Genomic DNA, 16,184 nt, shown 5'->3' with positions numbered 1-16,184 from the left:
TCTTGCTTAGTTTGGATTGTAGTTCTTATCCTCTTTTTCCTTTGCAAGGTATTTATTCTACTTCTTCTAAATACTCTTGAATTGCCATCTTTTGAGGCACTCTTTTCCTTTTCTAGGAGTGGGATTGTGGCTCATGTGTCCTTTTGCCTTTATATTTGCCTTTGAAATATTGCTTTCTCTATGAGTGTGATTGTAACTATTGGCTTGTTATTTTGGCTAGAGGTAATAGTCTTTATAGCTTGCTAGAGTTTAGTTTCCCTTTCCATCTATCTTTAGTGTAATTGGTCTCTTACAAGTAGTTGGGTTAGTACCATTATCAAACATCTTAGAAGAAGATGAATCTTCTTTTATAGAGCCCATTTCTCCTTTCTTAGCAGACTAATCCCTTTTCCTTGGTAGATCCAACATTATATATGGTTGCGCTATCAAATCCTTGGTCCTCTAAAATACTTATTTTTCTCTTATCTTCACATCCTCTAGCTTATCCATGGTAGAATCAATATTCAATATGGCTAGATTGTATTCATGGTTTCATAAGAAGGATGGAGTATTTTTCTATCTTATTTCAAATTATTGGGAACCAAAAGCCCTACACCCAAATGTGCCAATTTGATCTATCCATCCTGCAATAATGTCTTACACTTGCATCATAATCATTGGTGCAGTTTTCCCAATGATATTCTATTTTTGCCTCATATCTAAAATATGCCCCTATGATTGGGATGATCTTCCCAATGGGATCAAACTTGCCTCTAGCTGCTATTGTTGACATATCCTCGAGAGTGCAGGAAACCATCTCTATTTAAATTGCTACCTTGGCAACCTTCATATTTACACAACTATGAGCTCTAATTTCAATATGAAATTTGAAGCAAGACTTATGTTTTTTACAATAAGTTTATGTGACTCTCCCACTTGTGAAGCATACATTATTTTAAGGTATTAGATTATTTCAACATAATCTTTAATTTGATATTTGTGAACCTTGTCTATATGGAAATTAAAATTACATTTAGTTTTAATCTAGTTGTCATAATTTTTTTGTTGTGTTGGATTTAATCAATTCCAATGTATTTGGTCTTGTTAATGCTCATTCAATTTATAAATATATATATTATGTTTCTTTCATTTATGATTATATTATAAAGACATGGATATATTTCCTTAAAATAAAATCTAAAATATTCAATCATTTTTAAGAGTTTAAGGCTCTAGTAGAGAATCAACTGGTAAGAAGATTAAGAGTTTGAGGATTTTTACTATTGAATTTATTTTTGTTGAGTATATTTTGATACATTTTGTAAGGACCATGGTATATAGTTGCATAATACAAATCTATACAAGCCTCAATAGAACAGAGTTACAAAAGGAATGAATACAAATTTGATGGAGAGGGTTAGAAGTATGTCGAGTGAGGATAGCCTAAAATAAAATTTATGGATATAAGCAGTTACAAGAAACTTGTTGCATACTTAATAGGTCTCCCAAATTAGTTTCTTTTGATAAGACACCTATGGAGGTATAGTTGGGAAAAAGTATTGTTACAAGGTGTCTGCCCTTGGTCTCCTTGTGTTGTGCAGCGCAACGCTCGAGTTTGTGACATGGCTTAACTGCCTCCTGTGGATTCTATAAGTCTAGTGGTTGTATCAACCATTAACAGGTTGATCTTCTAGTGCAACAACAACCATACTTGTAATAAGTGGTATTAGAGCTTGGTCACATGTTCAAACCTCCTCGCTTGCGCTGGGGGGGATTGTTGCAAGGTGTGCGCCCTTGGTATCCTTGTGTTGTGCAACATAGTGCTCGGGTTTGTGACACGGCTTAACCACCTCCTATGGATTCTATTAGTCTAGTGGTTGTATCCCGCATTAACAGGTCAATCTTTAGGTGAAACGACAACCATACTTGTAACAAGTACTTCATTAAGACATCTTCAAGTCTTTGGTTGCATGTCACATGCACATGAAGAAGGGGTGAGAAGTGGTCAAAATTGTAAAATAAGATCTTGTGAGATGTATCTTCATTAGCTATGGTAGTGGCCCATAGGATATAATATTTGGGATCATTTGGTTAAGACAATTTTGTCTAGCATAAGCGTTATATATAGGGAAATTAGTCCTTGTTCCACAACATTATAGATAAAGAAGGATGGAAATAAATATATGGTTCAACTAACCCCAAAGATTAAGAAGGTGAAATAAAGCCCATGAAGGACCCAAAGAGGAATGTGTTGGAATCAATGAACACCGAGAGGGGGGTGAATCATTGTTCTGTAATTAACAACTTTCTTAACTTGATTCTTAAACCACCAGATGCAAATGTATAAAAGTAAAGTGGAGAAACCAAATGCAAACAAGCACAAAACCATAACACCAGAATTTTTACGTGGAAACCCAAAAAGAGAAAAACCATGGTGCGATTGAGACCCACAATATTATAATAGTGTGATAAGTAGTATAATAATATTACTAGAGGGGAATGCACATGCATTTAGGCACACTACCTAGAGCTCACTGCTCAATTAAAAAAGAGGGCTACAACCTCGAAGGACTCACTGTCCTAAAAAATGATTACAAATGATAACAAGAATGTTTGAACTGATGAGTAGCATCTACAAATGCCAAAATGCAGTTTTGGTTAAGCGCAAAGTGACTGCCTTCCACTGTTCTGACAAACTACTCTGTTTTGTTGCTCTATCAGTTACCAAAACACCAATTCAAGGATAGTGCACATGAAACTTCTCACCAATGCTCATAAAATATTTGCACACTCACATATATCTACAAAATGCTCAAATAAATCAATCTTATATATCTGCACCATCAAATTAAATCAATTCCATGTCGGCCTAAAAACCGCATAGCACACAACATGAAGCGTGTAACAATAAGTCAGCTCAATCAGATTACAAATTCACATGCAGACCTAAACAAATTGATAATATGCTTCACACATGTCGGCTCAACCACCTCAAACTTAAAACCAAACACCGAAATCATCCCAAAGATTCTGAATAATACGCTACATCAAAACAACCCTGTTCTTCCTGAAATACCGAATACCAGATCTTCTATCTTGTGCGAGAATCAATAACAGAGGCTAGGATTGTGAGTTAAGTTGTCTCGAACATTCAATCACCTAACTCTTCCACCGCAACCAAAACTATACAACAAAAAATGTTTTTTTCTCAATGTACTCATAACTCTATCACATATTGTATTCCACCTTCCAAACTTAAGCAAAATGGATATCAAACTTCTAGTAGAACAATTTTGCATATACCGGATGTGATCTCTGATCTGAGTTGCCATCAATGACAACCCCAAAACATTCCTCATGCACTAACCTCTACCGGTACAGTGTCTCTTGCCAACATAATGAAGCTTAGATAATTTTTAAGAAGAGATAGAACCTCCCCCTCAATCATTAAGGAGGTCCACTTGAAAAATACAACAACTGAAAAAGGTATGCCCCCTTTAATTGGAGATGCATTTTTTCTTTTATTAATAACATTAAAACCTTAGTACTAAAATGGAGGCTATGTATATGGATGTCGTAGATCCCTAAAAGGTGGACATGGATGAGGAGATGTCTACTTTAAAGAAAAATAACACATGAGACTTAGTACCTTTTCTTGATGGACAATATCTTATTGGATGCAAATGGTTGTTCAAAAGAAAAATAAGGTCTATAATGGTAATGTTGAGAAGTATAGGTGATATTAGTTGTTAAGCTTATTCCAAAGTTGAGGAAATAGATTATGGTGATATTTTCTCTCTACTAGCAAAGTTGAAATTCATTTGATTTCTATTATCTCTTGTTGTATTGTATAATCTTGAGGTTGAGTAGATGGGTGTAAAGATAATAATCCTTCATGGTGACTTAGAGGAAGAGACATATGAAAAATATAGATCACTGCATTAAGAAAGGTAAAGAATATTTAGTTTGTAAGTTGAAACCTTTGTATGGTCTTAAAAAAATCTTATAATGTGGTACCAAAATCTTAATTCTTTAATGTTAAATTTTTGGTTTTTGAAATCTAAATATAATCATTACATCTATTATAAGATGGAAGGTGATTTTATTCACTATTACATATAAGTTGGTGATATATCAATTTTCAATAATGGGTAACATATGATTTGTGATTAAAAGTCTTAGTTTTTGCATAGTTTGATATGAAGGCCTTAAGGGAGTCTAGGTACATCTTGGGGATGGAGATTAAAATAGATATATTTGTGAACATAATTTTTTTTTGGTCCAATGTAAGTATGTAAACTTGGTATTGGAGAGGTTTAATATGATAGATTATAGGCCATTTTGTAGTTCCTATTATAATGGGGACAAAGTTGTCTATCAAGTAGTGTCCAATTTCACCTAGTGAGATGGAGGATATGTTCAAAGTACCTTAGTTCAATGTGGTTGATATTTTTATGCATGTTATGGTCTATAGAAGACCAAACACTGCATAAATAGTGGATTCCTTAGCGAATTTATGGCTAATCCTAGATGAGAGTGGTGAGATGTAATGAAGAGGGTCTTCATGTATATGTTTCCATTATGTTTATTTGTTCAATTAGTTGAATGGGTAAATGGTATTTTGTGGTTTCTTTGTCCACTAAAAAATCAGATTACATGGTAGAAACTCATTATTGTAAACAATTTGAGGTTGTGTTCAAATATTGGGCTAGAGGCAAAAACCATTATAGTCTATTACGATAGTTAGAATATAATATGTATAGAAAAGAATTCAATATTACATGCAAGTAAAAAGCATATTGATGAGTAGTACCATTTTGTTAAGATATGGTAGAAGATGAGAGTGTGATGCTAGAAAAAGTTGACACATTTATGAATTTCATAGATGCATTAATGAAATCAATGAGCATAAAAAAATTTAGCTGGCACTACAAGTATATGGGCCTCTCAAGCCCTGACAATTAGATAATAGTGTTGATACTCCCTTTTCTCTCTGAAGTTGTTTGAAAAGGGAGAGTTTGGGAAAAGATATCTATATCTTTCTCCTAATGTTAAGACTATATAAAAAAGTGAATTTTGGATATAAAATAGAAAAATAATTTTTGGGCTATAGAGTTAGTTTTTTATCAAAATAAGTATAAATCATATTTTTTCAACACTACCTATGGAGAATTTTGTTGTATATATCTCTTTGAGTACTTTAATTTAAAAATAAATGGCTCAATCAACCCATTGAATCAAAATTTATGGCCTTTGAAAGTTTGCATAAGAAATGTAAAATATTGTTGGATGCATAAAAATGTTGTATAGGGGAGTTACACATGTTGACTAATTTATAATTCATGTTATGACACATCATAAGGAATATTTGATTGGAAATAAATTGTGCATCAATTTTTGGTGGCTTTAGCTCATGGATTTCTAATTATCCTTTGGTTCTGGGTTTTGTATCTCCTATATATTAGGTGCTTGAGATGGAGGTTGTATATAAAGTTCTATAGATACTATTTAGGTATAATAATTCCTCTAAATATCTAATTTGTGATATTCCTATGAAGGCTTTCTATGTAAGCATATCGTAGTCATGGTCTACTAACTAATGCATTGTGCTAATTTGAAGTGTGATTTTGTTCTCCCAAATATTTTTTCCCCATTCACACCTATGTTATGGTATATATTATTCATTTATGTCTAAATGTGTTTCTTACTTATGTAATTGTTAAAAGATTTAAATTTACACAACAATCTCCTCAAAATATTAGTGAAGGAAGTGTTTCCACTTATCTTACTTTATTTCACCTAATCTTTTCCCAACTTCTATGGAAACTCAATCACCATGACAACATTTTAATATTAACTCACCCTATATGACCAATCTTCCTCTTGACCCATTCATGAACTACTAGTGTGATAAATATCAAGATATGTGTCCTACCTTCTAATTCTACCAATTGATTTCCTTAAAGGTTTACTTTATCTTTGATTCCTTGACTTATTTTTTATACATTTGACTATGTATCCTATTATTCACTAATTCCCTTGAATTCATGACCCAACTATTCACCCAATTACCTCATATATGTGCCCCTTACACTCCATTCATATATACCTTATTCCATATGGGTGGGTTATTCTTTGGCACTTGAAATATCGATCACAAGTGCTTAGCCTCATTAGAATTTTCATCTTATTCTCCAACATTTTGACCATTTTCATCTCTTACCCCTTGACTCTTTATCCTTATAATCACCACTATCAATTTATATTTACCATGTCCTTCATTGAAGTGATGACCCTATAATCTATGAATTATTACACCCTAAAACCATGACTCTATTGTGCATTTATCTCCTTATATCATGTTTTTGATTCAACATTAATGCTCCCAACTATTCACTTATATCATATCTTACATTATCCACTGTCAAATGGCAAGGCCCTTAACCATGAATTGTTCTTGCTTTAACTTTTTGTGTCCCATACTAAAATTACTTTATACTCCCCAAGTCATCAACTTCTTAACTCAATTTGACTTTTTGAGTCTTCACATATTGTCTATGATAACCTCCTATTTACATGACAAACTACCCCCTTACCAAAAATCTAGGATAGAAGGACTTCAATGTGTCCTATTCTCTTCAATCCTTTGTACCTTTATTAGACAACCTCTCATTGATTTATTCCCTTCCTTTCTATTCAAACAAACCACCTTGAGCCTCACTATTTTATCTCCTAGTCTTTCCTACTACCAAATGCCCTATCCCAATGACATGAATAACCACCCTATTTCACTCCTTAAATTTTTCAATTTGAATCCTAAAGAAAGCATGAGACCCTTCTAAATTTGAGCTATCTAGATTTCTTTATATGGATAGATATCCTACCTTTCTTGCACCATTTGGACTCCCCAAGCTAGTCTAACACCCAAATCCTTTCTCCTACTAGATTGGTAAGATTTCCAAAGACAACCAAATGCCCTTTTTTAACTAGGATAACCAAATGGACTTCCAAATTTATTCCCTTATGGGTTTTCAAACCTATCATAGACCCATATCACCTCCATTCCAATCAACTAAGATCCCAAAGCTCACTCCCCTTTTTAATCAAATGGAATCTTCATGTTATTTACCTTTATGCCTACTTTTGAGAGCTCCTTGAATTCTTCTTCTCTATGTGCTAACTAGACTCCCTTTATAGGTTGGATGGATAAACTTCCTAAGCCCTTCTTTATCTTGGTTAAGATCCTTGATTTGTTAGCCTCAAACCACATCATAATTGACCTCTTAGAACCTCTTTTTCCCTTTCCCATGATACGATATCCTTGATTCTATTGAGGCTCAAAATCCTTAAGAATGCATTAGCCATTTCATTACCTTGCTTTGATTATGGACATCCATTTAGGTTCTCTACCTTGGGATTCTTCATCTAAATCATTATGATCCCTTCATCTTCATGTTGATGGGGTACTAACTTTCAACTATGTATCACTCTATCAAAAACTATAGAAAAGTACATTCACCACACCCACTCTTGATATTGATTCTTAATATCCATGTAGCACTCTATTAGTATCCTTTCTTGTAATGGAATTTCTTGAATTCACCACATTTTAGGCTTACCCAGCTATATGCCATTCATTAGGGTGACCTTGCCACCCTTTATGTCTATGGATAGTTTTACTTAGAACATTATGTATTGGAGTCATCTAGTTATTTTTCTTCACTATTAGATGCATCTTTCTACTATGCCAACTTCTAATTTTCCCACTCACTTATTGTGTGGTATAGTAGAGATACTCTTTCCCATACCTAAATCCATGTGGAATAATTGGCTCTAAGTACTAGACATTTGGGTCACTCTACTTCACTCTAGGGTTTACCTTAGATAATCATACTCATTATAGATGATCTAGATAAACATGACCCTTCCCATTATGGTAAAATTGAATAAGATAAATTTTAGAGTGGAGATAGGGATGTGTGAAGAGTATATTATATCTAATGCATTGAATACAAAATGATAGATTAATGATTTAATACACCTTGGACAAGGTCTTTGAGTATTAATTTGACATAGTGTTATCTTGATATCAAAGTAAGGACATGACTCACAAAAAGATATAAAACAATTGCTACAATACAACATGTTAAATGTTAATTTGCATTTATTTAATTAACATAGATTTTTTTATAAATGTAGTGCAATTTATTTCATTAACAATATATGTTGATAATACAATATAAGTTGACTTCATGTTAAAAGGTTATATAATCTCTTAAGTAAATAACATGATTAAATATAAATCAAAATAAATAAAATAATTTGTATGTTTATTATGTGAAGAACCATAATTTATAATGGTAGTAGGAGGAGAAGCATTGACTAGCATGATTATGAAAGAAAAGATTCAATTTACATTATTTTAATATCATCTTTTAAATACAAATGAGATATAAAATAATAGCTAATTTAATTTAATTTTAAAATAATAAAATAAAAATAAAAATTGTGACCAATAATCAAATATTAAAATATTTTTCAAAAAGTTATAGTTATGGTTATGGTATCGGAAGCAAACATCATGGAAATAATTATTTACTTGTTAAACTAATAAATTAAAATTTACTATCTCAAAAAATATTTTTAAGAAAAAAATTTACACAATTTTTATTTTTTTGTCAATAATTATGTATATATCTTAAATATTAGAAAGCCTATTCCACTTAGATTAAAAATAAACATCTTAAATATAATATCTCTTTAAAATCTTTTTATATTGTTTTATATAAGATAAAATATACTAGAATAAAAAAATCTCATACATCAAAGTAATATGAGTGACTAGTGAAAAGATTTTAACATTTAAACTAAATTAAAATAGAAAAAATAAAGAGAATTTATATATTAGTATATGAGAGTGACTAGTGTCAAAGATGAGAGGGGGGGAAAGTACAACTTGGCACCACGGGAAACTTAGTCCCTAGTAAACCAAGGAAAGGTACAAATAAATAATAATTACAAACATTGCATGACAATGTTATTTGGGATTTAATGTTTAAATTTAATAAAAGATAATATTTACATATTGATGAAAGTATATATATATAGATGGAATATTTAAAGAGTAGAATTGAGAGAATAGACATAGGTTAAAGAAGATTATATAGATAAAGGTGAAGGATTTTAAAAATTATGATGAAAGGAAAGATTGAGAAAACTAAATAGATGAAGGGAAAGGATTTTCGAATTTAGGAGGGAGAAAATAAGAATATTTCTTCTTTCAAATATTTTATTGGATCGTGAAATATGATTAGAAATGTCGAAGGAAAAAATTGTATAAAATTTAATTCGAAAATCTATCATATATATCTTTATGGACCGAGGACACTCCACTGTAATTAAATACATATTGAATGCATGTAGTTTTTTGCATTTAAGTGTGCAAAATTTATTTTGTCAATTTTTAGATCAGATTTCATGATCAAATGATAAAGAGTGAAAAAAGCAATAAATTCTCTTTATTTTTTTGTCAATTTTTAGATCACATTTTGTGCTCAGATGATAAAGAGTAAAGAAAGCAAAAATATAATTGAATAGATATTTTTTAATGCAAAATTTTATATTATCTATGAGTTTAATTTTCTATTTAATATAAGAGCATAGATTATTCTAATATCTCTATGGCTAGGACTCAAAAATTGAGAGGTATCCATTCAATCAAAGCCATCTAAGGCACAACCATGACTTTGTCTCATATGTCATACTTTTAGATAAAGAATTAAAGAACAAAAAATATAATTAAATATATATTTTTATGACATTTTTTAAATTATGTGAATTTGTTTTGCTATTTAATACACGAGCATATATTATGTCAATATGTAGAATCTTTTACTAATAGTCAAAATTGAAAAATACCTATTCCGTCAAAGCCACTCAAAAAATGACTATGACCTGGTCCCTTGTATCATACTTTTGAAGTTTAAATCTTGATAGATGATTTAATTAAAAAACATTCCATCATACTCATCAACATCAATGTGTAATCAATTGAACTACGACCTTTAATATAATCAAACATTAATCTTAATGAAAGGATTGAATGGATTAGCGTGGAAGAGGTCTTCGAAGAAAACAAAAGTAATATGAAATTCTGGTGGGAGAAGAAGTGAGGAAGTTGACTGGGAGATTTTACCGAGTTAAACAAGTTTGAAATGGCGTGCACTGTGCAGTTGCCAAACTCCGTCCCCACACGTTAAACAATTCCATGAACGCAAATCCAAATCCAAATCCGATTAATCCATTATAAACGTTTCCCGGTTTTGCTGGTCATAATAATCAGTCGGTCGCGACTCGCGCAAAGACCGAGTAAATTTGACCTCCTATTTTGGTAAGATTTGGCACGGAAAAGATCAAGTCCAAGCATGGCCGTGTGGGACTGGTTTCTCATTTTCCCGTTCGAAGTTAGTTTCGTCGAAGTGGGTCTGAAGCAGTTGGCCATATAAATGCCTTTTGGGTCGGTGTCCTTAGCGACTTGTGTAGGATTTAAATGCGAAAAGCTCAGAGTTCGAACTCGCGACCGCCTGCGACTTTTGAAAATTCTGCTTCTGGTTTGAACGGGGCAGTGGCATTGGGATGGATGTGGTTGCTGCTTGCAATGGGCGTGGCATTAGGTCTTCGGTTCGAGTCGCGGGGGAGAAATAATTGGGAATTTCTGGTTGGATTGCTATGGGTTTGTGCTGTGCTGTGCGATCAGAGAGTAGATGCTCAGGGCTCCATGTCTACAATTTCTGCGAGCTTTAAGGGAAATGTTAGTACAGTGTGTGCGATCCGCGCAGGGGGAAATAATATCCTGTGTTGGAATTCAACCCAGCAGCAGACTACCTTTTCCCTGGGCGCGAGCTATATGGGAATCTCCGGTGGTAATGGCAGTGTCTGTGGGTTAACAGAGGACCGTCGGCGGGTTTTTTGTTGGGATACAGAAACGCAGAACAGGAAACGGCTGTCAATTAGGAGGCGTTTGATCGAGGTTGCAGCGGGCGGAACGCATGCCTGCGGGCTGTATGAAGGCCGCGGGGATGTTTATTGTTGGAGGGGACTGGAATCCCCACCGAGTGGGGGAAACTACACGGGAATTACAGTTGGGTCTGAGTTTGCCTGCGGGATAAATGAAACGAATTCCAGTGTGCAATGCTGGGGAACAAATCCGCCCCAGGTTGATTCTCGGGCGATGAGTTTAATTTCCGCAGGAAATTCCAGCCTCTGCGGGATTGGACGGGACGACGGGCGGGTCGTCTGTTGGGGATCGTTGAGCGGCCTGGTGCCTACGGGTGAGAACTCATCCGGATTCGATTCTCTGGTCGTTGGGGCGAATTATGTTTGCGCGAGGCGGATCATTAAGGGGACACTTGTTTGTTGGGGTTCGATTCAGGGGAGCGGGTACCCGCAGAATGTTTCGTTCGAGGACATCGTGGGCACCGACGGGTTCGCGTGCGGAATCGTTACAAGGAATCTCTCGGTGCTCTGTTGGGGAGGGAAGTTTTTTGGGAATTCGTTTTTGATCAGCCCGTTGAATAATACTCTCCCAGGTGACTGCGAACAGAGGAGCTCATGCCCCTGTGGGATTTCCCCCAATTCCGAGACCCTCTGCGGTGGGTCTGGGTCCGGGGTGTCTCGGGTTATCTGCAAATCCTGCCCGCCTCCGCCACCGCCTCCGGCCACGGCACCTCCTCCTCTTCCTCCACCTCCACCTCCATCTCCCCTTGTTCCACCCGTTTCTCCTCGGGTCATAAGAAAAATGTCCCGGGCAGCAATTGCGCTGACGGTGCTCGGATCCGTCGGAGTCCTGGTGGGCGTCGTGACGGTTTCCTGGTTCCTGTACTTCAAATACTTCCGCCACGCCCGGCAGCGCAGCGGGCGGGTCTGCGACGCAGAGCAGGAGCAGAACCAGAACCAGCAGCAGCAGCAAAGCTCCACGCCGCCAGTCTCTTCCGCCTCTCAACCCAAACGCCAGACCTCGGTCCGAGGGGCCTCCCGACAGGTCCGGCGGCAGCGGAGCGGGACATCAAAGGGGGAAATTCGGCGGCAGCGGAGCGGCCCGTCGAAACGGGGCGACAGAGCAGAAGAGTTTTCTCTCACGGACCTCTCCCTCGCCACAGATGGGTTCTCAGAAAATTCGAAGCTGGGGTCAGGCAGCTTCGGGACGGTCTACCTGGGGACCCTTCCGGACGGGCGCAAGGTCGCAATCAAACGGGGCGACAGTCGGAACGCGAAAAAGAACAAGGAGAACGAATCGGCTTTCGAATCGGAGCTCTCGTTCATGACCCGCCTCCACCACAAGCACCTGGTGGGTCTGGTGGGCTACTGCGAGGAAGAGGAGGAACGACTCCTGGTCTACGAATACATGTCCAATGGGTCCCTCCATGACCACCTGCACAAAGCCGTCGCCATTAACCCACCACTGGACTCTTGGGCAATGCGAATCAGAATCGCGCTGGACGCCGCCCGGGGAATCGAGTACCTTCACACATACGCCGTACCGCCCATCATTCACCGTGACATAAAGTCATCCAACATACTTCTGGATGGGTCCTGGAACGCCAAGGTGTCGGATTTCGGGCTTTCGTTGCTGGGCCCCATGGACGAGGAGTCCCATCTGTCTCTCATGGCCGCCGGAACCGTGGGCTACATTGACCCGGAGTACTACAAAATGCAGCACCTTACCACAAAGAGCGACGTTTACAGCTACGGCGTTGTTTTGATGGAGCTCCTCACGGGCAAGAAAGCCATCCACAAGCATGACGGTAGCGGAGGGCCCAGAAATGTTGTGGATTTCGCTTTGCCCTATATAGTGAACGACGATTTGCCCAGTATTCTAGACGACCGGTTGCCCCCGCCACGGCCGTATGAAATTGAAGCCGTCACTTTTGTGGGTTTAACGGCGATGGACTGTGTCAATTTGGAAGGGAAGGATCGGCCCTCCATGACTGAGATCGTTGCTAGCTTGGAAACGGCGCTGGCTTTCTGCTCGCAAGCCGCCTCCCGTTCGGCCTCCCGGACCCGGTCGCCCCCGAGCAACGATGATAATTTTTCTGTACTATAGATTATAATTATTTGTACACATGTATTCTTTGCAAATTTTGGAGGAGCTTAGAGCTCTACACCATTTATTTGTGGAAATTTATTGTAAACCACTATCAAAATGAAAATTTAAAGGTTTCCTTCTTGGGCATTCTCATAAACTAAACATGTAGAAGCTGTAAAATTCATGGAGAAGTCTAAATTGTATATAATTGGAATGATGGAATTTGGGAACGGCTTAAATCATATATATTAACTTATATTTCTAGGCTTAAAAGTGTTACACTCAAAATTGAGTGACATTTTTTAGGCTTAATATGTTGCTTAAGGTGTGTGGTCACACTAAGAGTACACTTTTAGGCTTAAAAGTGTTAAACACTCTGAGTTGACTAACATTCTCTAATCTTAATATGTTGCTTAGTGTGTGTGATTTAAGGCTGGCCTGGAATTTGCATGCCCATGACATTTCTTTAGCTTGGAGAATGTTTAAATATAATAACATTCTTATGAGTGGCTATTTTTTTAATGTTTGGTTTGGTTTATGTTATAATTATTGTTATTAGGATTCAACTTTGTAGTTCTCGAGTCAAACTATTGACCCATGTTTCACGAATATAGTTCACAAGAACTCCTCTCTCATGAGAATGTAGCTCAATGTTTCACCTCTGAGCATCACCTAGATGCAATGAGTGCTAAGTGGACCATTCATTCTCATGAGAGATGGATTCTTGTGAACCACTACTCATGAAACATGGGTCAATGAGTTTGACTCAAAAACTACATAGTTGAATTTTGATAGCAATATCATAATTTGATTTGCTGTGGAAAATATCTCCTACTTATCAATTGGTTTATGTTTTCAAGGTGCATTTTCATGTTACTTAAGATTGATTTGGTTTTATCCAGAGGTTAGTAAGGATGATCTTCAAAATTCTAATTCTAATTTTCAAACTCCTTTTCACTATTGAGTGTAGCACTTATTTGTCCTTCAAGTTGCTATATCATGGTATTTATTTGTTTGTGGACACTTATTGTTAACCAACAACTTTCAAAAAGTTTGAGAATTTTAAAATTTTCCTTGGGGCATTCTCATACACTAAACATGTCAATTGATATAAATTTTGTGGACAAACATAAAATCATGGGGGCTTCACTGGCTAGGCAATATTAAATCACGTGCATTCATATTGGGGGATATAATATCCCAAAAATGAGGGTGCAATATATTGCCTGTCAATGAAAATAGGGGGATTTTAAATTCTGGCTATGAAAAAATACAATATTTGGTGAAAATAAGGGGGCTTTTAATTCGGGTTGTGTATTGGGAGGGGGTGACAAAAAAAGAGTTTAGGGCAATATTTTTTGAAAATAGGGGGATTTTTTAGTATGCCATGAACATACATGCTATAACCCATGTTCACTAAGTGAAGCCCCTGTGCATAAAATATATAGAACTCTAACCGTAGAATTTACATCCCAATGACATTTCTTTACCTTGGGGAATGTTTTACATATAATTAACATATAGATGAGTGACATTTTTTTGTTTGATTTGTTTTATGTTTTCAAGGTTCATTTTTATGTTAGCAAATATGATCTTCAAAATTCAAATTGTAGTTTTCGTGTTTTTTTTTTAATTATTCAATCTAGCCCACATATGCATCAAGTTGTTATATCGTGGTATTCTGAGACATTCAATGACACTTAATTTCATGAAAGGAATTTAAAAGACTACACTAAAGAATTATAGAGCACACTTTAATTTCTTAAAGGGACAAAATATTAGAACCACATCATCTACATGTTGGTGATGACATCTTTGATATTTCTTATCATTATTAATATGGATTGTTAAGGGGATTGACATAGGATAACACAATTACCTATCAAGTTAGTGGACCAATGCTTCACCTATTTGAGCATCACCTATGTGAGTATCACCTAGATGCAATGAGTGCTAAGTGGACCATTCACTCTCATGAGAGATGGGTTCTTGTGAACCACTACTCATGAAACGTGGGTCAATGAGTTTGACTCAAAAACTACACAATTGAATCCTAATAGCAATATCATAATTTGAAATGGTGTGGAAAATATCTCCTCCTTATCAATTGGTTTATGTTTGCAAGGTTCATTTTCATATTACTTAAGATTAATTTGGTTTTATCTGAAGGTTTGTAAGGATGATCTTCAAAATTCCAATTCTAATTTTCATACTCCTTTTTACTATTGAGTGTAACTTAGTACATATTTGTGCTTCAAGTTGCTATATCACGATATTTATTTGTTTGTAGAAACTTATTGTTAACCAAACACTTTCAAAAAGTTTGAGAATTTTAAAATTTTCCTTGGGGCATTCTCATACACTAAACATGTCAATAGTTATAAAATTTGTGGACAAACCTAAAATTCATATATTTGTAACAATAGAATTTGCATGCCCATGACATTTCTTTACCTTGGGGAATGTTTTAAATATAATTAACATATTGATGGTTGGCATTTATTTTGTTTGGTTTGTTTTATGTTTTCAAGGTTCATTTTCATGTTAGCAAGGATGATCTTCAAAATTCAAATTCAAATTTTCATGCTTCTTTTTTACTATTCAATGTAGCCCACATATGTGCATCAATTGTTATATCATGATATTTCGAGACATTCAATTACACTTAATTTCATAAAAAGGAATTTAAAAGACCACAAGGAAGAATTATTAGAGCACACTTCAATTTATAAAAGGGACAAAATATTAGAACCACATCATCTACATGTTGGTGATGACATCTTTGATATTTCTTATCACTACGATAGGATAACACATCACCTATCAAGTTAGTAATTTTCCAATGATATAAGGAGGTTTACTAGAGTATATTTTATCAAATCGCTCCTATGCATCCTTGACAACAATAATATTTGGACAATGGTATAAATTAATTGTTGAAGCACTCAATTAATCTAGAGCTATGTACTCCCATCCATCACATTAATTTATAAGTAATTTTTGACCCAACAAATTAATATAAGTTAATTGTGTGCTTATTGTGTAGAGTATTTATGTAATTTTTTTAAATTTCTTTTCATTTTTTAGTGACTCTAATGTATCTTACACCTCCTAAGGTTTG

General features: G+C 35.5%; 1 protein-coding gene across 1 annotated transcript; it reads left to right on the top strand.

Moving 5' to 3' along the window:
* Positions 1 to 10,334: 10,334 nt before the first annotated feature.
* LOC131027811 (putative serine/threonine-protein kinase-like protein CCR3) lies at positions 10,335 to 13,204 on the top strand. Its single transcript, XM_057957906.2, has one exon. The coding sequence runs from the start codon at positions 10,529 to 10,531 to the stop codon at positions 13,079 to 13,081; it is 2,553 nt and encodes an 850-aa protein (XP_057813889.1). The 5' UTR covers positions 10,335 to 10,528; the 3' UTR covers positions 13,082 to 13,204.
* Positions 13,205 to 16,184: the final 2,980 nt, after the last annotated feature.

Source organism: Cryptomeria japonica, chromosome 3, assembly GCF_030272615.1.
Source record: "Cryptomeria japonica chromosome 3, Sugi_1.0, whole genome shotgun sequence".
Classification (NCBI taxonomy): Eukaryota; Viridiplantae; Streptophyta; class Pinopsida; order Cupressales; family Cupressaceae; genus Cryptomeria; species Cryptomeria japonica.
Note: the sequence above shows the minus strand (reverse complement) of the source record. Positions and strands in the feature narration are given on the sequence as shown.